At 43.3% G+C, this 27,230-nt stretch overlaps 1 protein-coding gene across 13 annotated transcripts in view; it reads right to left on the bottom strand.

Annotated features, from left to right (window-relative positions):
* Positions 1-253: 253 nt before the first annotated feature.
* SLC20A2 (solute carrier family 20 member 2) overlaps positions 254-27,230 on the bottom strand; it is a 94,017-nt gene continuing 67,040 nt past the window's right edge. For 9 of the 13 annotated variants that reach the window (XM_036458894.2, XM_036458896.2, XM_036458893.1 and 6 more), the window contains 8 exons: positions 18,971-19,087; positions 16,933-17,025; positions 16,632-16,856; positions 14,761-15,352; positions 10,660-10,845; positions 9,484-9,568; positions 1,564-1,801; positions 254-1,491 (listed from right to left, as the gene is read on the bottom strand). In XM_036458894.2, coding sequence (XP_036314787.1) covers positions 1,637-1,801; positions 9,484-9,568; positions 10,660-10,845; positions 14,761-15,352; positions 16,632-16,856; positions 16,933-17,025; positions 18,971-19,087 — 1,463 coding nt within the window. In that variant the 3' untranslated portion in view covers positions 254-1,491; positions 1,564-1,636. Of the gene's footprint in view, positions 1,492-1,563; positions 1,802-9,483; positions 9,569-10,659; positions 10,846-14,760; positions 15,353-16,631; positions 16,857-16,932; positions 17,026-18,970; positions 19,088-27,230 lie in introns of those variants that run through there. The other 4 variants (XM_036458903.2, XM_045588843.1, XM_045588842.1 and 1 more) reach the window with 3 other exon arrangements.

Genomic DNA, 27,230 nt, shown 5'->3' with positions numbered 1-27,230 from the left:
TCAGACAGTACATGACCGAAGGATCATGTCTGTGTTTGTTATCAGTGGGCTTTCTGGATGCTGAGTTGTGTGGGTCATTCTTTCCTTTTCCTAATCGTGTATTTTATGCACAAGCATGTAATAGTACTAGGATAAGGGGGAAAAGGTATTTGAAAAATAGAAGTAACCAAATTTTATAGCTTTTATTTTTGTTGAAACTGTGGGCAAAAAAAAACATTATATAGATATTTAGAAAGAAACTTCAGAGGCAAACTTGAGGGGCATTTTTTTATTATAAATTTAATATGGTTGATTAATGAAAAATCACAATGAAGTACCGAGAAAATGTCTGTCAATATAAAAATTTTAGCAGCATTTTCAGTTTCAGGCTCTAACATTAGTCATACTTCCTCCCGCTATCAAAAAATAATCCAATGGGATACATCAGCATCAAGATGTTCAGCTTAGTGAAGGCCTCAAGGAAATCCTCAGATCCAGTGTATTATCTGATATCTCAACCGCCCCTTTCCCAAATTTCTAGGATGTCTCCTCAATGTTTGAGGCAAGAATGCCTTGCGGCTGCAGGGGAGAAAGGAGTGAACATAAAACGACTTGATATGTAGTGCTTGAGCGCATGTCCTCTGTACATTCTCTCCACTGACAATGAGCGGCCATGGCAGGGCTGACCAATGCCTGCATGTGGCAGCAGGGGAGGGGGAGGGTGGGAAGGGAACCGGAAGTGGGACGTGCACACGGTGGGGGATGGTGCCTCAGCCCACACACTGCTCGGGGGCAGGCCAGAGCCTGGCGGTATTGCTACATCCCAAGTTAACGGTACGATTCACGAGGAGGGGAGACAAACAGTATGAAAATATAATACTGGCAAACTATTCCCCTGCTTCTTTGGTACTCTCCAAAAATTCTCTGATCAAAAAAGCTAGGAAGCGCACATCATTAAAAAATTACAGTTTTCAGTATTTACAGAAGCAATTATGATATATTACATAATCAATACACAGTATATGAACAAACTTCAGTGAAAGCACTTGGGAACTCCTGTTCCAGTATTATTCAATATCACTTCAACATACACACACCTCCCAAATCTGTATCATACATCCTGTATCTGTTATCTTACAGTATGTTAAATGGGAACAAAGGCATTTTCCAATCTACACTTTCCTTTTAAAAGGTTCTCATAATTTGCCACTGAAATCACTATGTACAAAAATTGGTTGAATACTGAATTCTAGGCAATTCACTCCCATTTTGGATATATTTGCAATAATGCTACCTATTCTATGTATACAATATATATTTAATATATAAGTAACCGCACCATGTTATGTCACCACAATACCAGTTTAATGCACATGATTATGTACAGTAGTTAAGTTAGCTCTGGAGGATGACTACCACCTAGGTGAACTGTGGTCGGAAGGAACCACCTGCAGGGCGTGGAGAAGCTGGCTGGGAGACAGCCCGTGCGCGGGCAGGACGTGTGTGTGTGTGTGTGTGTGTGTGTGTGTGTGTGTGTGTGTGTGTGTGTGAGAGAGAGAGAGAGAGAGAGAGAGAGAGAGAGAGAGAAATGTGGGCACACGCTTCCCACACGTTCCCACGCCAGACTCTCCTCGTTGGCTGGCTGGAAGAAGACAAATCACACATATGGAAGGATCCCGTACACAAGGAGAGCCATGACAGCAGCACTGAACAGCCCGGCCACGGGCACAGTCACAAACCAGGCCACAAAGATGTTCCGGAAGAGGTGCCAGTCCACGGCCTTCCGGGAGCGGATCCAGCCCACAGCCACCACGGAGCCCACCTGAGAGCAGAAACGTTGAACGTTAGAGGCGGCCCACAAGCTCAAGCAGTGTAAACTGGCTAATCCCACATAAATTACATGATAAAATGACCCGTCCTTTCCCCTAACTTTCCTAAAAGCTTCTAAACGGGTTTAGATTCTAGGTATACTGTCTCTGCTTCTGTACCTTATAAACTATTAATGCCCCTGTTTTAAACACTCCCCACATAGGCTACTGCTTACTACAGTATGTAAACCGGCTTTAATTACACAATGAAATGGCAATGATGTATCTTCCTCTTAGAAAAACAGCATCACAACATGTTGGAGCTGGAGAAGACCTTTGAGAGGATGAGATCACACAGCCCCGGAGGGCGCAGGGGCGCCAGAGAGACCACAGGTCACGGCAGTCTGAGGACTAGAAGTCAGGCCTCTGACATTAAACTGGTTTCCTCCATTATCTCAAACTGCCTTCAGTCCTTGCACTTTAGCTAATTTTAAAAAATAGAGCATAAATATTGGATCTAGTGTCAACAACGCATCACAGAGGCATGACTGAGATCTGTGGAAATTAGAGTATCAATACTGATGCAAATATTTTTCTAAATACTTGCAGTTCATTTTATGGTTTACTGAAAGTCTAAAAAGGAAAAAGAAAAAAAAGACACTTCAAGTATCCTAAAAATTTTAAGAAGGTACATTCCTTTTACCATCTCACGCCTCCCTCGGGCTCTGGGGAAGCTCAGAGAGCTTAACGTGTAATGTGGCTCTTGAAGGTATCCGTAAAACAGGCTTGTCTGCTGACCCTCCAATACTTCAGAATCAGCAGTGGCCAGGGAGATTCAAGTAGCGAAAATAAAATCTAACACTTTAAATTGTTTATGGAGGCCAACCAGAACGCCAAAAAAGGTGTCATATTTAAAGGCAGTTACTTATGTGACATTTTGTTGACTCAAGCCATCAAATCCACAAACACTATCTCCTGAGATTAAATTCTTGTTACTCATTGTCTCCCCAGAGCGTGTGTGTGCACCTCAACTGTTCTGGAGTACCTTCATAATAAGGACATAGTCACATTGCTATGCCCTCTTCCTTTCTTAGAACATGAGAAAGGAAGAGGGCATAGCAATGTGTGTGTGTGTGTGTGTGTGTGTGTGTGTGTGTGTGTGTATATATATATATATTTTTTTTTTAATATATTTTATTGATTTTTTATGGAGAGGAAGGGAGAGACAGAGAGTTAGAAACATCGATGAGAGAGTAACATTGATCAGCCGCCTCCTTCATACCCCCCACCGGGGATGTGCCCACAACCAAGGCACATGCCCTTTACCAGAATCGAACCCAGGACCCCTCAGTCCACAGGCCGACGCTCTATCCACTGAGCCAAACTGGTTTCGGCAGAACTTATTTTTTTAAACATAAAGGTAATAAAATAATTTTAGACCAAGTTTATGTAATGAGGGAGGTACAATTAATGAGAACCCAACTACTGTTATATTTATATATTCTTTTCTAGTATTTTTATAAATGTACCTTTATGAGTAAACAGGATAGGCTACCAATTTTCTTTAAAAAATTAACATTATATTCTAAGCATTTTCCCCTTGTACTCACAGCCTTTATGATTATCATGTAAAATGGTACATACTTTAGGTGGATGTACCTTAATTTATTACCCATTTCCAATTTGCTTCCAATTTTTCCATGAGTAACCTATTAACTCATGTCACTTATGTGTAGGCTTTAAAAAATAATATTGCCTGAAATGGATGCTTCACTAAAGGGGATATTTATAAAACACCTTGAAATAATCTGAAACTTAGAGAAAAACTGCAAGAACTCCCACACACTTTACCAAAATCCGCCAATGTTTAACTTTTGCCATAATTTACAAAGAACCATTTTCATACCATTAAAATATCCTGCTCCTCATCAACTTCCCTCTTCTCTTCTGCTAGAGATTAAGCAATCTGATCTTTAATATGTTGGTTGCAAAATGGTGATTTACCAAGGCCTGCCCGTGCACCCAATGGAATGCTGCTTTGAGGAAGATCTTTGTCTCCCACTACATGCTAGGACCTCAGTACCTGCTGCCCAAGTGTTATAACAGATGTGAATATACAAGGTCGTCCATAACCTGTGAACTTCACACACCACAACAATCCTGTAAATTGTTCATTTTTGCCAATCAACAAAAAAGTGTACAACTGTTGCTATAATTTGTATATCTTTGATTATGACTAAAGCTGAACTTTATCCAATTTTACTCCCTCTAGTCTTGACATATAAAAATTGTCTCTTCGTATATTTTGCCCCTTTAACATAATGGAATCTAGATGTAAATATGTCCCTTATTTACTTATATGTGAAAATATTAATGCAAATATTTTCCCAACCCAAGTTTTCCCTTTTAAGTTTCTAATTTTATGCAGTAATAAGACAAGCAATAACAAGTGCTGGAGAGTTGTGGAGAAAAGGGAACCCTGGTTTTCTGCTGGTGGGAACGTAGACTGGGTAAGCAGACTGGCAATTACTCAAAAAATTTAGAGCTACCATATGACCCAGCAATCCCTCTTCTGGGTATCTACCCCAAAACTGGAAAACATGTATACGCAAAGAAATATGCCCCCCTATGTTCATTGCAGCATTATTCTCAGAGGCCAAGACATGGAAACAACCAAAGTGCCCTGTGATAGAGGACTGGATAAAGAAGATTTGGTGCATGTACACAATGGAGTAATGCTCAGCCATTAAAGGATGAAATAGCGCCATTTGCAATGACATGGATGGACCTGGAGAATATTATGCTAAGTGAAATCAGTCAGAAAAAGCTAAGAACCATATGATTTAACATATGTGTGATACAAAACTGAAACTCATGAACACAGACAGCAGTGTGGTGGTTGCCAGAGGGAATGGGAGGGGGGATACAAATACATGGTGACGGGAGAAGATCTGACTTTGGGTGGTGGGCACACAGTGCAATATACAGATCTTGTAACACAGAAACCCACACCTGAAACCTATGTGATCATATTAACCAATGTCACCCCAATACATTTAATAAGATTAGAAAAAAAGAAAAATGTTAAATTCTTCAACCATGAAAAAAAAATAATTTCATGCAATAAAATATTCTGCTTTTTTCCTCCGTAATTTATCCTTAGCTTGAATATTTGATACATATTTAATTATTTTATTCTAAATTCTTAAAACAAAGTCATATTTTATTCTACATTTTAAAATATTTAAAAATATTATTTAAGCCATTAGATATATGTTTATATATTTTGAGAGTTGTAGGTCTAATTTTGTTTTTCTAGATTGATAGTCAGCTAACATCCCTTATTGGTTAAATTTTCTCTTCCTCAAACTACAATATATGCTCAAATATAACAGGCTCTCTCTCTTGCCTATCGACTGTTTTTAGATAAGTATGTAAGTATTTTATTATTGTGGTAAAATACACATAATATAAAATTTATCTTTTTAACCACTTAAAAATATATGTTTTCAGAGAGGAAGGGAAAGTGAGAGAGATAGAAACATCAACGATGAGAGATAATCATACATCGGCTGCCTCCTGCACACCTCCTACTGGGGATTGAGCCCGCAACCCGGGCATGTGCCCTGACTGGGAATCGAACCACGACCTCCTGGTTAACTGGTCCATGCTCAACCACTCAGCCACACCAGTTGGGCCATTTCTAGCCATTTTTAAGTATATAATTTGGTGGCATAAAGTATATTCACAGTGTTTTGCAACCATTATCAGCATTCATCTCCAGAACTTCATCATCCCAAACTCTGTTCCCCTTAACACAATTCCCCAGCCCCTCACTTCCATCTACTTTTAACTCTTATTTCCTTATAATAAACTTTCTACCTGGCAAAGGAAATAAACATTAAGCTTATCACTTTTCTTTTTAGGTAATTTTATGTTCTTGCTAATTTAATATACCAAATGAACTTTAGATTCACTTTGTAAAGTTGTAATAAAATTCGGTTGGGGTTTTATTTGAGAACTGACATCTTTTCAAAATCTGGTTTCCCCATCCATAACAAAGCATATCTCCTACAAAGGTGTTCTTTCCCGTGTCCTAGCTTCCCTCTGAGGAAGCCGAGGGTGTTCCCAGCTTACGCCATCACCAGGCACCAACAGCAATAGGATTATTGAGAAGTGGGGAGACCGGGGAGCAAGACTCAGTAAATTAGATTAGAATTTAAAGTCAGCAGTGTTTCCTGTAAGCTGTGCCAAATACAACGCTAGTTGAGTAATCATCATTAGAAATGAACAATGTGGGTAATTCACACAAAAAGGGTAATCCCAAACCACCCCAATATGGAATTAAAACATTCGGATCACACCACTCTGAATTCCTACAAAAGCGCCCACAAAGGACTATCTGCATTAAATACTGGGGCACTTAGAAGAAACATGAATAAATAAAATCTACCCAGGTAAATTTAAAAAGCTCATTTTATACAATCGTTTCCCTATTTTTTCCTGCCAATTTCCCCACTTTTTAATGGAGGTGGCTCTAAGCAAGAAACCTAACAGGCAGATGGGAGAGGAAGCAGAGAGCTGGACAAATCAAACACAAGGTCTGATCGTTCACGGAAATCTGATGGGATTGTTATGGTTTCATGTGGATGTCAACACCCTTTGAATATTTCCGGATTCACAGCTTCACTCACAAAGGGCCTCATTCTTAATGCCATCCCACGTCTCTCATATTTCATCCCACATTTGCCATTTGGGGACTTGCGAGCAGAAAAGATAATGTGGTGAAACCGAGTGAGTGTTACGGGGCTGGCAACCGTGAACTCTCCTTCCTATGTGGACAGCACGAAGCATCTCTGTCCACACCCCTGAGGGTCCCGAGAGCCAGGACTCTGCCTTCAGCTCCTGCAGTATCTGAGCTGGGCTTTGTCCACAGTCCATGATCAGTGCCTGGACAAACGGACTAGAATCCAGTTGAGCTCTGTCTGCCTCACTGTGGTCCCATGTCAAGGAGACTTGTTTTAAGTGCCAATAAGCTATTCTAACACTAGCCAACAGCTCTCAGGAACAACACCTCGTATGTGATTTGTACAGCTATTCATTCACATCCACATTTATTCACGAAGGTCCTGCACAAACTGGATAACTCCCTTAGTAGCACTTCCTTATTGTAGTATAGATATAAATATTGAGAAAATGACATTTAAGAATATAGTTTTTATAGGCATTGTATACTTTTCATCTAATTCACACATGTATTAAAGAATTTAGTGTTAAATTAGCAAAATTAGTAGTCTCACTACATGTACATCAGCATAGGTTAGCTTACAGACCGAGTTCGGTAAGTAACACCTACAACCTAGGAAAAGCAAACTTGTGTTGTTTTCCAGAGATCTTTCAACTGGTGTGAAAGCACTTGGCCTTCACTAGGCTTGCTCAAGCGCAGGGTTAATCATTAAAAAGACAGCGTAATGTTTATTTCCAAGCACCCCCAAGGACTATTTACGCCTACAGAGAAGTTCAAACCTGACTTCCTTGGGAAGGAATATATTTAGTAACATCACTTCCTCTAAGGCTCCCACACACAGTGAGCTGAAATGGAGGTGGAGTGAGGGGAAGATGATCCCTTTTCATTCCAAACAGTATTGTTGTATTTCAGTGAACATGTGCTCTTTGTAATTTTTAAATAACTGAAATCAGAAAAATAATGCTAGGAGAATGGCGGGTGGTCACCTACCACCTTCCTTTTCCTGCCTTCCTCTTTGGACTTGAAAGGCTAGGGCAGCATATGGAGGTCAGGCTCTGGGCCACGATGCTCAGGCCGGACCTCAAGGGCAACTTGCTAATTCTGTTACCCTACTGGACAGTGAGTTAACGTTTCTGTGTGTCAGTGTCCTCATTGGTAAAACAGGGCACTGCCCTCAAAGGTGTGCGGGGAGATGAAACTTAAAACGGTGCCCAGCAGAGAGCACTTGCCCACACACTTTAGTCACGGTTGGTTACCACGATTCTGATTCTGATGATTATGCTTAGGAGGTCCGGAGCATGAGGTGAAGTTCTGCATGGTTCTATCACGTTAAATATATAATATTAGGAAAGTGACTTAACTCTGGAAACCTCAGTGTTCTTAGATGTAAACTAGAGGCCCGGTACACGAGTGAGATCCGGATGGGGGGGAAGGGGCCATGGGCAGATGGACAGCTGGCCCCGCCCCCTGGTCAAGGGGACAATATGCATATGAGACTTTTATTATATAGGATTGGGAACACCAGTGCCAATTTCAAATGATGGCTGTGGGGATTAAATGACATATTTTGCACACAGTATAGAACACTAAGCACAGTCTCTGACACTCGATATATGCTCAGTAAGTAGAAATAACTTTTACAATGAAAATGTGTGGAAATTGAAGTTATTTTGTAGCAAAAGAAGAAGGAACAGCCTGACCGGGTTGGCTCAGTGGATAGAGAGCATCAGCCTGCGGACTGAAGGGTCTCAGGTTCGATTCCGGTCAAGGGCATGTACCTTGGTTGTGGTTACATCCCCGGTGGGGAGTGTGCAGGAGGCAGCTGATCAATGTTTCTCTCTCATCAATGTTTCTGACTCTCTATCCCTCTCCCTTCCTCTCTGTAAAAAATCAATATATTAAAAAAAGAAGGAGGAGGAGGAATAAGAAAACAACCCTCTCCCATAAGGCTGCCCTTCCATGAGATAGCCCACTCAGAAGATTCCCATAAAAGCTGCCTGGCCCTAACAGTCAAAGTCATTTGCATTTGTTTATAAACACAGTGGCTTGTGTATAAATGTAGAAGTCCGGGGTCATTTCCTGGTGCCTAGCACAGTATCACACACCCAGCAGGTATGAAAGAGTTTTTCTTGAACGATGCAAGCAAATGAACCTAGGGAAAATCTGGAGGTGACTTTGCTTTGTTGAGGTTGGGGAGTACTTTTGTCAACAGGAGGCCCATGAAAGATGTTTGGGAATTTTCCGGACCTGGGTTATCAGACCTGGGTTCTAGTCCTGGCTGCACCCGAGGGACCTTGGATAACTCCCTGAAACCCAGGGAGCCCTTCTCCTCTTCGTTAGTCCTTACAGCTCCAACATTCCGGTCCTAACACAAGGGATCCCCTCCTGCACAGCCCTGAGTTTTACACGTTGGCTGTGAGCAATGGTGAGCATCACCCTTCCTCTGGAATTTCTCTAAGGCAATCCAGTCACTTTGACCACCAGATAAGGAAAAAGAACTGAAACAACTGTGTCTTACAGGTCCATTGAGATGATTTCTGCTTATCTCTAGTTCCACTGTCCACTCCCAGTCCCCTGCAATGGGCTGGCACTGAGTGGCATGCCCCCATTTGAGCCTAGGAATATGGTTAGCGCACACATGACTTCAATGCAAAATCACTGTGGAGACAATGAGAGAGACAGGACACATGGAAAGTGTGAAGCACACGTTGGGGAGGGAAGGCTCTCGCCAGGCATGCGTTGAAAAAGCGAAGTGCACACTGCGAAGCGGGAAAGGTCGAGAGGGATAGTCTGAGGAGAGCAATCGCCCCACATCCAACATGCACACCCGGCAAGCCTGCAGATGACTGTTCACAAACAGCAGCATACACAGCGTCACCAGCTTTTCTCCATCTCCCTGGGTGACTGGGCCATCCCAGCAGCCGGAAGGAGGCGCTGGCAGGGGCCTACCTTGCAGTGAGTGGTGCTGACAGGAAGCCCCACGTTGGAGGCGATCACCACCGTGAACGCGGAGGCCAGTTCAATGGTGAAGCCGCTGCGGGAGGGAGACAGGAGACGCGTCACAGGCGCCCTTTGTGTGGGCCTCACGGACACCCAGGGGCGCCAAAGTCTCACCAGGACATCCTTTGAATTGACTGCAGACTCCTGACTGGGCCAGATGGCATCAATAGAACTAGAAACTGCTGTATAATGGCAGCGATTCACACTGAGGCTCTGCTCACACTGTTTACAGCCCCGAATAGCCTTGTTTTTCCGCTAGGTTTTCAAAACCCACACTGTAGTAACTGGGTCAGAAATTCCTGCTGCGTAGAGAATGGTCACTTGCTCATTAATAAAGTGGCGAACGGAAAACTGTGCTCTCGTTCAAAAAATGTGTAATTATTTACCAAAACAGGTGTATTTTTGCTCAGATGACTAATTTTTCTTGAAGTCAACCTTATAGAACAATCACTGAAACTAATTTCAAGAAGGAAAAGATTTCTTGCAATAGGTAATTCCAAGTTTTAGCTGTATCCTTCTAAAGTTCCCTAATCTAGCTAAAGATGAGTGAAAAGGACAGCGGAAGGACTAACAGAGAAAACCATGAATCTGGGACCCCACCTCTGAGGGCACAGGCTGCGAGGGGAAGCAAGCACAAAGTGACCTCAGCAGGAGGGTGGCAGGTGAGAGCTGCTTCGTCCACCAGGTGGAGCTGGTGAGGCAGAGACTTTGGGGGAAGGCAGGCCCTGGGCCACGGGGGTGGTTTGCATCCCGGCCTCCCCACTTGCTCTCCAGAGCTCACGCTGGGTGAGACCACCAGGGGGAGAAAATGGGGACTCCTGGGTGGGTTCTGTTATCTTCCCTCCTGCTCTGCTTCAGCCTCTCCTTCCCTCTGTCTTCCCACCCTCTCGTTTTCTCTCCCTCATCTCAGTGCCACAGGGATGGGGGCCCAAGAGTGCATGAGGGAGGGCGTTACTAAGAGGCCAGCAAAGGTGGGGTTTGCTAACCCTCCACCCCCTGCTCACTGTGACCCCTAGCAGACTGGCTGAGCTGAGGGGTTCAGAGCATAAAAGCAGCATAAGAGGATGTCAACTCTGCCTGGCCTCAAAGCAGCAGCCCTGCGGCTCCAGCCTGCACCGGGCTTACCTGGATGGCGTGATGGGAGTGAGGTCTTTGCCCATGGTCTGGATCACTCTTCTTCCCCAAACCCAGAGCCCCGTACAAATCCCAACGCCTCCATAAAACAGCAGCCAGATGGGAGTAGGTGCTTCCTGTAGGACTCCACCTTGATCATAAATCAGCCACAAAGCCACCAGAGGACCAATGGCATTGCTGGGAGAGAGAAGAGGTAGATGAGTTAAACAAACATTGTATGGACAAATGACACGGTACACAACATGCAGGGACTTCTCAGTCTTGGGGATAGCCCTGCTTACTGTATTTATGGCTTGCCTATGTATAATCCAGTGGTGATCAAAGCGATTTATCCAATTTTTTTTGTTGTGGTAAAAATATAACAGAAAATTTGCCATTTTAGCAATTTTTAAGTGTACAGTTCAGTAGTATCAAATATATTCACATTGTTGTGAAACATCTTCAGAACTTTTACATCCTGCAAACCTAAAACTGGAGTCATTAAACAATAACTATTTTGCTCTTTGCTCTCAGTCCCTGGTAACGGCCATTTTACTTTGTTTCTATGAATTGGACTACTCTAGGTACCTATGAAAGTGGAATTATACAGTATCTGTCTTTTGAGACTGACTTATTTTATGTAGCTGCATAATGTCCTCAAGATTCATCCACACTGTAGCAAGAGTTAGAATGTCCGTCCTTCCTAAGGCCTCATACTGTACTGCATGCATATACACATCTTCTTTATCCACTCAGCTGCTGGTGGACATTTGTGTTGCTTCCACCTCTTGGCTTCTGAGAATAATGTTGCAATGAACATGGGTGTACAATATCCCTTTGAGACCCTGCTTTCATTTCTTTTGATTAAACCACCAGAGCAGGATTGCTAGATCATAAGGTAGTTCTATTTTTAATTTTTTCCAGACTGTTTTCCATAGTGGTTGCGCCATTTTACATTCCACTAACTGCATAAGAGTTCCAGTTTCTCCACAAATATTGATGTGTTTTTCTTTTCATTTAGTTTAAAATATTTAAAAATTTATCTTGATGTTTTTTCTTTGAGCCATGTGTTAATTAATCGTGTTTTATATAATCTTTACATATTTGGAGACTTTCCAGTTATCTTTCTGATTTCTAGCTTAATTTCATTGTGGTCTGAGAGCAGGCATTTATTAGTGCTATGGTTTTAAATGTACAAGGTTTTAATGGTCCAGAATATGGCCTATTTGTTGAATGCGTCATGTGAGCTTGCAAAGAATGTGAATTCACCTGTGAAAGTCGACAGATATAAATGATATAGAGTTGACTAATGGTATTGTTGAGTTGAACTATGTCTTTACTGATTTTCTACCTCCTGAATCTGTTCATGTCCGCTCTGTCTGAAATTAATGTTAAGTTAGCTACTTATGCTTTCTTAGTGTTAGCATGGTATATTTTCCTCCTTCCATTTACTTTTATCCTGTATGTGTCTTTATATTTAAAGTGTGTTTCTTATAGACAAAATATAGTTGGGTCTTGTTTTTTGACATAGTCTGACAATCTGTGTCTTTTAACTGGTGCATGAAGACGAATAACGTTGACTGATTTTGACATAGCTGGATTAATGTCTATCATATCTGTTACTCTTTTCTATTTGTTATACTTGATTTTTGTTCTATTTTGTCTTAAGTGAGCATTTTATATGATTCTATTTTCTCTCCTTTGCTCATGTACTGATTATACTTCTTTTTTTAACTGTTTCTACCACTAGGTTGGTCCCCTTGGAGTCTTTAACTCTCAGCCTTGTCTCCACTGAGCCTCTAGGGTTCATCATTACAGTTCACTTTTCCCACTGGGCACTGGTTCCCACAGCAGCTTCCACTCGCGACTCCGTGTATTTGACTGTAGCCGCAATCTTGGGGCAGTGGTTTGCCCTGTGTCCTCTTCTCTCTTCCAGATCGAAAAAGAGCTGTAGATTTTGTAGTCTGTTCAGTTTTTCACTTGTTTTTAGGATAGTATGCAACTTCCAAGTTCCTTACATGTGGAGCTACACACAGGCTCCTAACAGCTTCTGTAGCTCCAGGCTCCTCCTCCCATCCCAGTCTAGACTCTGTAGACAGAGTGTGGGCAGCAAGTCACAAAGAGCCAGCTCTCAAGTCTGCTTCTCACTAGCTGTGTTATCCTGGGCAAGAAATGTCACATTTCTGAGATTCTGATTCCCCATCTCTGACTAACATCACCGATGACCTCAAAGGGCTGTTTTAAGAAGGATTAGAATCAATTACAAATGGTTCAGCATGGAGGCCTGGTATGAACTTGACCTTTTGGTGAATAAACAGAAGCCCCCTCTTTACTGTTACATTACTATTTCTAGGACACTGCTTTTATCAGACCATATCTTTACTCAAAAGCTTCAAAACCAGCCCCAAGCTGTAAACAAATGCTCTAACCTCTGGTCAGCTGTAGCAGTTACTGTCTCAATTCTTCCTTTGGCCCTGAACTACTGTTTTGGAATGGTTTTTTATTTCCCCATTAAATGTATTTCTTATCTCCAGTTTAAACTCCTGAAGGACAGGGACCCAATTCATCACACCTCACAGTACCAGGTCTTCAATAACAATTCTCAAAAAGGAGAAGGAAGTAGGATAGGTCCAGGGAGGGGCAGTCAAAACATTAAGACAGGACAGAACATGGTGCCTTGATTAAAATAACATGGCAGCACCTCTATAATACTGCAAAACACAAGATGTCCAAGCTTCCTGTCTGCTGGAGGCTTTAAAAAAAAAAAAGAACAGAAATGCAGTTGTACATGGATAGGCAGTGCATAAAAACACATGGATGTAAAGTGTAGAGTCATGTAACTGGGCAATAAAAAAGTGCAACAGCCCTAGCGGGTTTAGCTCAATGGACAGAGCAACAGCATATGAACTGAAGGGTCCTGGTTTTGATTCCAGTCAAGGTCGTGTACCTCAGTTACAGCCTCAATCCCTGTCCCGGTTGGGTACACGTAGGAGGCAATCAATCAATGTGTCTCCCTCACAATAATGATGTTTCTCTCTCTCTGTCTCTCCTTTCACTCCCTCTAAAAAAATTAAAAAAGAGCCAATGGAAAAATATCCTCGGGTGAGGATTCACAACAAAAAGCAACACTAGGCCCTGGCCAAGTGACTCGGTTGGTTGGAACATCGTCCTGTGACCTGAAAAGTTGTGGATTCAATTCCTAGTCAGGGTACATACCCAGGTTGTGGGTTCAATCCCCGGTCTGGTCATGTATGGTTGGCAACCAATTGATGTTTCTCTCTCACATCAGTGCTTCTCCCTCCTCCCTTCTTTCCTCTCTAAAATCAATAAACATATCCTCAGATGAGGATTAAATTTTAAAAAAAGAAGCAACAATAGCATGTTTTCCTGATTTGGATAGAAACATCAGCCATGCATAATAATTAACAGTAACAGTAACAGTGACAATGCTTAGATACTTGTTACGGGAGGAGCACTGTCCTAAGCCCATTACAGAAAGCATCTCATGAAAACCCCATGACAGTTGGTACTGTTTAGTGCCATTTTACAGGTTGAGATACTGAGGCTTTGTGAAAATCAAGTGACTTGTCGCTAGCTACCTAGCTGGTAAAAAGAGAAATAGGGTCTGTTGGTATCTTCTTACATATTTCCTACATATTCTGGGACTCCAAGATCGTATAACCTTACAGCCTGCCCTCTCCCTCTTGGCTCCACCTTGCTCTTCCTAGAACACACCGGGCATATTCCTAGCTCAGGCCTTTGCACCTGCTGTTCCCTCTTCCTGAAATGCTCTTCCTGCAGATGCTCACATGACTGGGTCCCTCCACCCTTTCAGTTCTCACTTAGTGAGCCCTTACCTGAGCCATCTATCAAGCACCGCAATCCCCAGCTGCTCCAATCTCCTTTCCAGTTTACTTTTCTTTTTAACATCACTGCCCGGCCTGTTACATTACAAGTGCTACTTCATTTATCTGTGTCCTGTCTGTGCCCCACACTCACCAGGACTGGCAGGGATTTTTGTTCCCTGTTTGCTGCTGTAACCTGGCACCCAGAACAGTGCCTGGCACACGCACCCGCTCAATACATACTTGTTGAATGAATGAGTCTCCTTACCTCACATCATTGCCACCATGTGCAAAGGATCCAAAGCAGGCAGTGAGGACCTGCAGAAAGTGGAACAGGAGGTGGACCTCGGACGTGTCTTTCTCATCTTTCTCTTCTTCCACAGGGTCCTCCCGTGGCCGCGCAGGATCTGCCAGCTCCGACGCCAGCTTCATTTCCACACCTCCCTCCTCGGCCTCGATCTCCGCCTCGGCTACCGCGTTGCAGTAGCTGGAGTAGCTGTCGTAGCGAAGTCTCTTTTTAGAATAGGACACGGTGTCGCCCACCAGCTTCTCGCTGTCCTCGGGGGCGGGCGAAGGGTCGATAGCTTTGAAGGTCGAGTGGACCGGCATCCCGCAGATGGCCGCCGTGTAGCACGTGTAGCTGTTGTTCCGCCGCAGGAAGCGGTAGTTGTTCTCGGGGGCGGGCTTCTCCTCGGAGCCCCTGTCCGTGTGGATCCTGTGCAGCAGGTCTTTGTAGAGCCCCGAGTCCTTGTGGACTGTGTGGTACACGTGGCCGTCGCTCCTCGTGTGGCCATCGAAGCCGAAGGTGCCGTTGGAGATGGGTGACTTGGTGGAGCCGTGCGTCATGGAGAGCGCCCTGCCTGGGAGGGGCAGACAGAGCCTTACTGTCCGGCCTCAGGAACAGAAACCCCGTCCGAAAGGACATACTCCCCGCTGCTTCAGGATGCTAATCTCTGCAAGGCTGGATTATGGGTGATTTAAATTTTCCCATATCGGTTTGGCTCAATGGATAGAGCATTGGCCTTCGGACTCAAAGATCCGGGTTCGATTCCGGTCAAGGGCATGTACCTGGTTTACGGGCAAATCCCAGTAGGGGGTGTGCAGAAGGCAGCTGATCAATGTTACTCTCTCATTGATGTTTCTAAGTTTTTATCCCTCTCCCTTCCTCTCTGTAAAAAAAAATCAATAAAATATAATTTAAAAAATAAATAAATAAAACTTTCCCCACATGCCTTGTTTTCTGAATGGACTATAAAGGACATGTAATATGGTTAAAATAAAATAAAAAACCTGTAAACATAAGACAAAAAGGTAACGCTAATAATAAGGTATTTTTGAAATGACATTATTTTTCTCTTAAAAAGTGTCTTCCAGAAATTACTACAGCATTCTTTCCTATTTCTAGTAACTAATAAAGGGAGAATCCGGTAAGGAACTTACTTTAGGAAACTTCATTAAAAGGGGCAAAGCCCAGCTTCCTGGGAGGCGGATATTCTAGGTGCACGGGAAAAGGCCAACGTGACTGTGGAAGGCAGTGTCTGTCAGCTCTGTGGGCTTCCCCTGGGCCAAGTCTGAGGCCGCACCCAGCAGACGGGTGCCAGGCCCCACTCTGAGGGAGGCGGGAAGCTGCCCTGGCAGGCAGGGCAGAGGCTCGCCCACCATCATCTACAAACTTTATGGACCAAAAGACACGCCAGGGCAGGTTTGATGTTTTCAGAGGTTTCTGTGATTCTATGGCGGGAGATGGCCCTGGCTCCAAGTTTAGCTTTCTCCCTGTGCCTTAGAGGGAGGCATCCTTACGAAGTTGGATAAGCCAGCCTCTGGCAGTTAGGTACCTGGACCACCAAACAAGCGAGCACACACGCAGCTGAGCGCACACGCAGCTGAGCGCCCTGGCACCACTGTGCCCTGGCGCCTGATGGACTGTGAATAGTTCCTGGAAGGAAAGCACAGGACAAGAGGAATTCTGCTGTGCTGAAGGAAGGCCAATCTCCTGAGGCCTCTTGAGTTTCTGGGTTTTCTCAAAACATATAATGGGGGGACACTTCTGTGCCTGGAAACCTAGCCACCCACATACAGGCCCCGCTGCTTACCCCGAGGACTGGCTCTCGGCCACCATAAGGGCTCCTGTGGTCTTACCATAAGCCACCCGGGGGTGGTTGATGGCGGATGTGCCTTCTGGGGCCACAGACGTCTCCCCAGCCGAGCCCGTGAGAGGGACGGTGCTGTCATCACTGGCCTTGGCGCCGGGGAGCTCTTTAAATACGGGGGACTCCGCTTCCGGGATTTTACTGAGGCTTTCATCAGAGACTCGCGATAAAGCACCTTCTTTTTGTAATTTGCCTAAAGAAAGTATAGTCATAGCTGAAAATTTTAGAATTCTTGTTATTAAAAAATAAATACAAAAAAAGAATATTTATCTTTATACCTTAGTTCTTACTTTGGAAATGAAACAAAAAAAAGTAACAGCCAGACAGAGAAAATGGAGAGTTCAATCGATTGTCTGGAAAACTTAGGCCAGAAAATTCAGCGACTGAGGAAAAGATGAGGGTGTATGTAGGGCCTGAATTATCTCATCAAAAACCAGCAAACAGAGATGGTCAGATCTGATCCCCAGGGTCCCTGTTCAGAGTGGGATTCTGTAATTCTATAACCATCTAGGGTTCGCCTTCTATTTTCTTAAACTAACCTCAGAATCACTGAAATGTTTATCCTTTTTTGTCTTCATTGATATTGTTATAGTCTGTTTGGTTTTCTTCTATTCAATAAATTATTGGTCTCAGAATTCTTCAAGTCACTAAATCTTAAGAAACAAGTAAATCATTTTTCTCAAAAAACAAAACAAAACAAAAAACCCACCACCACCAACTGAAGATTCTACTTTGAAAAATCATTTACTTTCCAAAGAAACAATAGATTTTTAAGAAGCCTTTTTATAGCTCGCTAGCACTCTTCTGAGTCAAATCTGTTCTGTGGCGCTACTAATATAATGATTTTGTAAAATTCCCTGAGCAAATGTTTAAGCTCTCCCTTACAGCAATGAAATGAAAATGCTCTTCTTGGCTGAAGACACACGTAGTTTCTCTCCCTATCATCTCTATCTCTGAATCTACCTAGTCAGACAGATTTTTAAAAACTAAATTCTTACTTACTACAGGGAACAAGAAATGTACAATACATATAGATCTATTGGCATAGCTCCGGCAGCTTTCTAAGCCATATTCTTCTTTCTTTAAAAACTGTTTTCACTGAGGTAGAACTGTAGAATTCATACATTTTGAATGTCCAGGTAGATGCCCTGTGACAACATAGGAGTATACCCTAAACCCACTCCTGCATTCAGACAGTAATTTCCCTGACCCAGCAAAGTTCCCTCCTGCCCCTTTGCAGTCCGTCTCCTGCGGCCCCGCACTGGTCTCAGCAACCAGTGATTTCTATAGATCAACTTTCTCTGACATCATACGGCATGCACTCTTCTGTGTCTGGCTTCTTTCGCTCAGGGAAAGTCCTGGAAGGGTGTCCTGTTGTGCCCACGGTGGTAGGCAGTTCATTCCTGTATTACTCAGCAGTCTTCTAATGCAGTGTTTCCCAACCTTCTCTCATGATGAGAATCACCTGGTGGAGTTGTTAAAACACAGATTCCTGAATCCCAACTAAGAAGTGCTAAACTAGAATTTTTGGGAACATATAGGTAAAATTGTATACTTAACTAGTGCTCTAAGACAGATTTTATATACAGAGCACTAAGTTAGGTATGCAATTTTACCTATATGTTCTCAAAAATTCTAGTTTAGCACTTCTTAGTTGGGATTCAGGAATCTGTGTTTTAACAACTCCACCAGGTGATTCTCATCATGAGAGAAGGTTGGGAAACACTGTTCTAATGTACGAATAGGCCACAACTTGGTTATCTATTAATGTGTTAATGAGCATTTGGGTTGTTTCCAATTTGGGGCAATTACGACCAAATGATTTGTGTACAAGTGTTTTCATGAACACACATTTTCATTGCTCTCGGACAAACACCTAGAAGAGGGATAATTGGGTCATATGCTAAGTGTATACTTTACTTCATAGGAAACTGCTAAACGAATTTCCAAAGGGGCTGCACCACTTTACATTTCACCATAAATAAAGTTACTCCACTTCTTCACCAGCACTTGATATTGCTAGTCTTTCTACTTGCGGGTGTGAAGTGGTACCTTAGTGTGGTGTTAGCTTGCACTTCCCAGATGACTAAATGTTCACCAGGCTGGCAGAGCTCCCTGGCATAGGTAACTTCCAGTTATCCACGGCAGCTAGGGCCTTGCTGGGTGAGCCAGGCCCAGGAGACAAGGCCTAGACGTGTGTCGCAGTGAGTGTTCTAGCGTTACCCATGCTTCCACTTCCCTCTGTTAGTACGGGTGACTGTGCATCACATCGGAAGTCTTGGAACTCAGGAGCACTTTTTTATATCAGAAAAATAAAAGAGCGCTTACCTGCTATTTTCCTCCGCATCCACGGACACACAAAGAGCCACACGAAAATGGCGAACAGCAGCGCTACGCCAAAGGAGATGAGTGCTATTGCCCAGATGGGGAGGACCAGGCCGAGCACTGAGAACAGAAAGGACAGCAGTGATCTCAGTGGCTACTTTCTGAAAGGTCAAGCCTCACAGCAACATACTTTCCGTCCCTCTAAGTTAAGCCAATCAATCACCTGGAGTTTGTGTTTAATAAAACCACAGCCAAAAACAGGTGCCATGCTTTTCAGGACAGAAAGCTGTGTGTTTTTAAGACACATTTTACCTTGTGAATATGTGTTTAAATTGGTCCTAATCTAATTATTAAAATTTTACCAAATTTGCCCTGACCGGTTTGGGTCAGTGGATAGAGCATTGGCCTGTGGACTGAAGGGTCCCAGGTTCAATTCCGGTCAAGGGCATGTGCCTTGGTTGCAGGCACATCCCCAGTGCAGGAGGCAGTTGATAGATGTGGCAGTTGAGAGATGTTTCTCTCTCATCAATGTTTCTAACTATCTCCCTTCATCTCTATAAAAAAATCAATAAAATATATTAAAAAAAAATTTTTTTAACCAAATTGGCACAAGCAGCATATTAAGTTGGCAATAAAATCATTTACATCTAATCTTAATATCTAAACTCCCAAGTAGACACATGTGGCTAAGAAAGGAGTCCATCACCTCATGTCCTATCACCAGCCCTCTGGGTGGGAGAGGCTGAGGTCTGGACGCTGCACAGAGCCGCTGACTGCCTGCCTCTCTGGCCTCTCACGGGTCAGCCACCCTGCTTTATTTATTTTTTTAATATTTTTTTATTAAATTATTATTTTTGTACATATACCCTTGCCCCCCCCTCCCCCGTACATACCCTCCCTCCCCAGAGTTTTGTGTCCATTGGTTGTACTTATATGCATGTATACAAGTCCTTCGGTTGATCTCTTATCTCCCCCAGATCTCCCCAACCTCCCCACTGTAATCTGACAGTCTGCTTGTTGCTTTACTGTCTCTATACAGCCACGCTGCTTTAAATGGACATGTCACTCCGACCACATACATGAATCTCTTTAAAAATCAGCTTAGGAATAAAAGTTTTAAAAGGATCTTGACCTTCAAACTTAACTCGTCTTTGCAATATCAACTCATAGAATTACAACACAGAAAAGCTTTTCATCAGAAATGCGGTAATGCACTACCGTGCACTTACATCAGCCAACAGAAGGATGGGGTGTACATGATTTAGGAACGCCCTGTTTCCCTGGCACTGTAACATCTCCAGAGCTCATCACTCTGAATCCTTGTCTTCTGTCACTGGTGACAACAGGCACCATTCCACACACAATCACAGGTGTACAACTTAAACACGTGTGCTTACACAGGGGCACACAATAGGCATACAAGAATACCCATGAGAGCACTATTTGTAATAGCAAGAATTTGTGAGACAACTAATATATGCATCCTTAGGGAAATGTGAAATAGTTATAGTCTTAAATCATAAAAATGAGGTGGATTTATGTACTGATAAGGAAAGAGGCCCAGGATCTAGTTAAGTAAGAAAGGCTGGGTGGGTAGCAGTATGCACAGCATGACCCAATTTGTGTTTTAAAAAGATAAGGACCCCACATTTACTCCTATCACATGTGTAAATGTGTAGCAAAAGGTCTGGAGAACACAATGGTTACTCCTGGGGAGAGATGTGAAATTGGAGGGGGCTTTCAATTCTTACTTACATACACATTCGCACTGGTAAATTGGAAAATATATAATAAACATGCACTTTTGTAAATTGTTAAGTGTTTTTAAAAAGTGTTAGAGGAGTGAACTATTTAAAATATCGCCCTCTGCCCAGCCAAGCATGACTCAGTGGTTGAACATCGACCTATGAACCAGGAGGTCATGTTCGATTCCCAGTCAAGGCACATGCCCGGGATGGAAGCTCGATCCCCAGTGAAGGGTGTGCAGGAGGCAGTGGATCGTGATTCTCTCTCATCATTGATGTTTCTAACTCTCTTTCCCTCTCCCTTCCACCCTGAAATCAATAAAAATATATTAAAAAAATAAATAAAAAGTTGTCATTTGATTAAATGAACCTATAATGAAGCAAGCTTGTTACATATGTAATGATTTTATACATAGAAACCAACTCAAAGTTATTCAATTAAGGTATCATTAAATACTAGAGGCCCAGTACATGAAACTCGTGCACTAGGGTGGTGTCCCCTCAGCCCAGCCTGTGCTCTCTCACAGTTTGAGAGCCCTCAGGGGATGTCCAACTGACAGGTTAGGCCACTCCCGAGGTTCCCACCACTGCTGCTGCACTCACCAGATGTAAGCCTGGCTCAGGGCTTCTGGCTGAGTGGTGCTCCCCCTGTGGGAGCATACTGACCACCAGGGGGCAGCTCCTGCATTGAGTGTCTGCTCCTGGTGGTCAGTGTGCATCATAGCAACTGGTTGTTCTACAGTTCAGTCAATTTGCATATTAGCCTTTTATTATATAGGATATTTACTGGTAATTTAGTTAATACAATACTAGGAATGAATTAGCATATATAAATGTGAAAAACAAAACACCAGAAACACCTACTTCATCTATAGCTAAGAGCACACTGGGGGCTAGGTTGTTTCTTTTCCTGGGTACCTCAGAAAGGGGGGGCTGGTGTGGGGCCATGTCCCTTCAGCTGGCAGCCAGCTCCAGCCCTGGCTCTGCCCCAGAATCCAAAGCTTGAAGCTGCTTATAAAACCACTGGGGCTGACCTCACCAGGCCATGCTTGTGGGCCATGGCATCCCAGCTTCTGCTTTCTGTCTCCATGTCAGTGTCTAATACATGTGACAGAGGATCACTCCAAAGCTGTTTCCTGCCAAACTGAATGGTAACTGTTAATTACCCACATCAAACTGACCACCCAACATCAACACGCATCACTCTTACAGTTTAAAAGTACTTGGTTTTTGAAGAGGTTTCCCCTGTTTCCTTTGGCTCCTGGTTTAGTTGGTGGTAAAATTGTCAACTGTGCTACTTTTGACTTCGTTGTGTTAACCTGACCTAAGAGAGGCAAGCCATGGATATTGTGGGGAGAAACAATTTGAGAGATATTTGCTCCATCCATGCCAAGCAGAGCCCACAACAAAAGCCGAGAAGGGCTGCTTTATGGGCCTTTTCCAAGCCCATCTCCACACTCACTGCTGGGTTCGAGCAGATTCCAAGGGTGTCAGGGCCAACATGCCCAAGGGTTTCCTGAGGTCAGTTATAAGCTTCTGATCCTTTTCTTAGACAACAAGCCACAACGTCACCTGCTCCTTGAACCTTTACTGTCAGAACCACCTTTGCCATTGGTCTGGCCTGGGTCATGGCCACAGGCTCTGAAGTTGCCCTCCCAGTCATAAGGCACTGGATGAGAGGGCAGGGGATAAACATGTACCAGAGGGAGGAGGGCAGGATTAAGTAAAACATCAAGGAGGGACAGCGTGAAGGAAAATAGGAGAAAGTCATTGATAGTGAGCAAGGTCAGGGGAAAAGAAGGGACAGAATTTATTTTTATTTTTGTTAATCTTCACCTGAAGACTTATTTATTTATTTATTTTTAACTCTTTTTTTTTTATTAAATTATTATCTGTGTACATATTTTAACATATCCCCCCCCCCCCCCCCCCGAGATCTGTGTCCATTGGTTGTACTTATATGTGAGGATTTATTTTTTCCATTGCTTTCTAGAGAGAGTGGAAGGGAGGGGGAGAGACAGTAAAAGAAACATCGATGTGAGAGAAACACATGTACTAGTTGCCTTCCACACCAGCACTAGATATTGAGCCTGTAACCAAGGTATGAGCCCTTGACTGGAATTGAATCCATGACCCATCAGTCCACGGACTGGATACTCTATCCACTAAGCCAAACATTGTAGCTAGAAGGGGCAGAATTTAAATCTTACCAAATCAGTAACATAATTGAGCATCAAAAGAACATGAGGATTTGTTTTAAAGCTTCCATATGAGAAATGCAAACTGACAATTATCTATACATATAAAAGCCTAATATGCAAATTGTCCCCTCGGGAATTTGATCACTCACTATGATGTGCACTGAACACCAGGGGGTGGTGTAAAATGAAGGAAGGCCCTGGCCAGCAGCGGAAGGAAGGCCAGGCTAGCAGCTGGAAGGCCCCAATCAGCCCTGATTGCCAGCCAGGTCTAAAGACCCTACGCATGCACAAATTTCATGCACAGGGCCTCTACTTTGTAAATAACTCTGAATTGTAATAAACACATCAAATCCAATTTCATGGGTAAAACATAATTAAATACAAAATATCAGCAGAGGAAAGCACTGGAATCAATGTGCATCTGAGGGAGAACTTTTTCTCCTGGAAAAGTTAAGGCTGAGTTACACATAACAAGATTTTTGACAGGAATACTTGGTATTAAATTGTCTTCCCCTGAGGATCTCAAAATGTTTTGCAATAATTACACCTTAGGAGGGCGATAAAGCACGGCTTGTCCTTCACTCTGCGGACAAGCAAAGTAGGACATGGCTTGAATTGCTCCAGCTGCCGCAGCCCAAAGCACTGCCAGGAACCAAGGCCGGGAGCTCTGAGCCCGTCCTCCGCTCCAGCCGTTCAGGGCCCTTTCATCTCCAGCCCTTTCCCTTCTCTGAACAGCAACGCTATGATGAACAGTGATTTAGCTCCAACCTCAAGCATCATTACAATCCTGTTCCAAATGCCCCAAAGATCAGAAGATTCAAGTGACTCAAGCAGTAAAGAGAGCATTTCAGAAATGAGCACAGTCTTCCAGAGTCATTGCTTTGTTACACCTCTTGCTTTTCATCTTTGACAGTCATTATTAGAAACTACAAAATAACTAAAACCGTTATACAACCAGTAAGGCTTCAGCCCATATTAACTCCCTTACAGCCCTACGCATCAGCTTCTCCCTACACTTTCCTTCTTTTTTCTCCCTCCTTTTAGTATAATTTATAATATATGCTTGCTATAAAAATGTCAGCAGTAAAAAATCGTACGAGGTACAAATATAAAATTCCTCACCACACTCCCCTCTTGAACCCACTCCCCAGAGAAACACTGTCAACTACCTGGTGTGTCGTTTTCCAGGCATCGTTTAGATTCAAACCACACGGTGTGGAGTGGTGGCCAGAAGTTTGTCCCCCTCTTTTCTTTAACTTAATAGATGCAGAATCTTACCGTTCTGTACTTTCGATTCTCACATAACAACACACTGTCGACATCTTTCCACAGTATCACCCATACACACATTTACCTCACTTGCAGAATCACATTTTACCAGCCCTCTCTTATCAGATAAACTAAGTAATGGTTTTTGTTTAGCTTGTTTTACATCAATGTGTTCAAAGCATTGAAAAGAATAATAGGTATAAAAGATCCTGGAGCAACTTTAAGAAAATGAAGCATTCTTTTGAAATTAAAAATGCTATTTCCTCTTATAATTGGGATTTCCCCCTTTTCAAACCAGGATTTATTTAAAATAATTCTGAAAAGGAAGTGAATTCAAATCACTCTGCTTTGAATCCAGCCTTTGGTGAAAAATGGAGGCTCTTCTCACCCAGGGCTTCCTGACCCGGGGTCAAGAGTCACTGTCGTGGAAACATCTGGTTTCTCTATAGCTCAAAACGTTGCAGTGGTAGCAGGGAATAAGGAGACCCTCTGGGAACAAGCTCCTTCTTACAAAGCCAACAGGGGCCTGCGGGGGTACTGATGCTCTCGTTTCCCGGGACAGAATCAGAAGAGCCACAACCGAAAGAGGACGAGATGAAGGAGGAAGGGGAGGAGGAGTAAGAAGAGGAAGGAGAGAGGAGGAAGATGGAGGGAAGGAGAAATTGGAGGTGTTGAGAGGAAGAGGAGAAGGAGGGAACAAAAAAGAGGAGAAGGAAAAAGGGAGAGAGGAGAAGCGAGAGGTGTTAGAGGAAGAGGAGGAAGCAGAGAGGAGGGGGAGTATCAGCCCTGTTTTAGGTACAGTCTGCTCTCAAGAAGCCAGAAACCAAGCCTGGGTAAGTTTGAGAACTCATTTGCTGGCAAACAGAGCGAGCAAACATTGCTAGTGAGAACTTTGAGTAGTACCTCTTGCATCAGAGCTGTGATAAGGGAGCAGTGTTTGTGGTAGAAGATTTTGGTGAAGAATGACTACAGCAGTGGTTCTCTATGTGTATCGTGTACAAGATCACCCAGATTCTGGTACCACACAGACTGTCAGGCTGTAGTGGGTCTGGGGCAGGGCCTGAGAACCTGCATTCTGACAGGTTACCGTGAGAAGCTGGTGCTGTTGGTCTGACTTAGAAGTTTTGCGTAATGTGTAACTGCTGGATGCTTGGTTAGGAGAGCTGCCTGCACTACTCAGAGAGGCATGCAATGAATTTCACCATTCATTCTTTGGACACCGAACAAAAACCAGGCCCCATACAACTGAGGTCTTTCTCATTAAAAATAGACTTCAGGCTTGCATCCAACCCAAGTGAGCACTTTGTTTCCTAAAGCTATTTCTGCTTCTTGCAAATTATTTTTTAAAGGACAAAAACATGCGAAGGCAATTTTTGAAGGTGCTCCCTTGGTCTTTGAAGTGTAAGACTGACGTTTATTTGAGAAAAGTCATGTCAAATGCAAAGTAAAACAAATCAAACTAAGTCAAAGACATAAACAACTTCAACATAACTTACGAATGGAGGAACAGAGGAAATCAAAATAAAACACGGTAACCCAACATCCAGCCAATCCCATGCAATCCATCTCCAGGCACAAAAATGCTATTCATCACCAAATCCCTTCAAGCGGACTGGGGTAGGATTAATGCAGGCACTCTTGTTTGTTGGAAAGCTTCCTTCTTTCCTTTCCTCTCTGAGGCCCCTCTGGAGTGTTCTAGGGAAGAAAGGGGCCCCCGAGGAATCACCCCCAGCATGGCAGAAAGACAGACATTACTCTGCAAGGAGCAGACTGATCAAGTCAATGCTGAAGTGACTCTCAGCTCAGCCTCGTCACCACACACAACAACCCGGCTATTTATGGCACAGCTGGCCAGGCGGAGAGGCCCCACATGCAGAAACAGTGCGTAATTCAAGTCTCGTCTGAAGGGCAGAAGTCAACTTTCAATGTTTAAATAAAAATAGGATTTAAACTCACCTACAGGAGATTTTAGAAACATGCCCCACAAAACAAAATATTTGTAAAGTCCTTTTCTGACTTTAGTGGAGGAACAACATGGTGGGTCCCTCAGACGTGACCCCCTTCTTCCTCCTCCTCTGGGCGAGCGCCCCAAACGTTAAGAAGGAAGTATGTTACACCAGTAAGTGTGGGAAAAATAGAAAGACAGGATGACTCAGGATATGTTGGCAACTTAAGGCTGAAAAGATAAGGCTACTTAACATTGATGTAATAAACTAAGCCCTAACACGTATGAAGAGTTATGATGTGCCAAGCGCTGCACTAAGTGTCCTGTTCGCATTATCTCCTGAAACACAGCGTCCCTTTCACGGAGTCCTACAGACGTCCTTACTTTATGAGACGGTCAGGAAATAGGATGTTCTTTTTTGTTTGTTTTTTTGTTAATCCTCACCTAAGGATATTTTTTCCTTTGCATTTCAGAGAGAAGGGAAGGGAGGGAGAGAAGGGAGAGAGAAGGCAAGAGAGAAGAGAGATTGATGTGAGAGAGACACATCGCTGACTGGTTGCCTCCTGCACTCGTCCCGACCGGGGAGGGAACCCGCAGGTATGTGTCCTTGACTGGGAATTGACCCCAAGACCCTTTAGTGCACGGGCCAACACTCTAATCATTGCCCCATATTGGCCAGGATGGAAATATGTTCTTGACAGCATCCAAACAAGAACTTAACATTAACTCTCCACTCAGAATATTGTTTGTGCTTTCAATTGGATAATGATCTTCAAGCTACTTGTATATATTTTTTAAATATCCTTTTAAAAATATTTTATTGATTTTTACAGAGAGGAAGGGGGAGAGATAGAGAGTTAGAAGCATCGATGAGAGAGAAACATGGATCAGCTGCCTCTTACACACCCCCTACTGGGGATGTGCCAGCAACCAAAGTACATGCCCTTGACTGGAATCGAACCTGGGACCTTTCAGTCCGCAGGCTGACACTCTATCCACTGAGCCAAACTGGTTTCAGCTTAAATATTCTTAATTAAAGAGGAAACCACCTTCTTTATACCTCCTTTTATTAAATATACAAGTTTCAAAATATACTGGAAGCC

Source organism: Pipistrellus kuhlii, unplaced genomic scaffold (genome assembly GCF_014108245.1).
Source record: "Pipistrellus kuhlii isolate mPipKuh1 unplaced genomic scaffold, mPipKuh1.p scaffold_m20_p_3, whole genome shotgun sequence".
NCBI classification, from domain to species: Eukaryota; Metazoa; Chordata; class Mammalia; order Chiroptera; family Vespertilionidae; genus Pipistrellus; species Pipistrellus kuhlii.
Note: the sequence above shows the minus strand (reverse complement) of the source record. Positions and strands in the feature narration are given on the sequence as shown.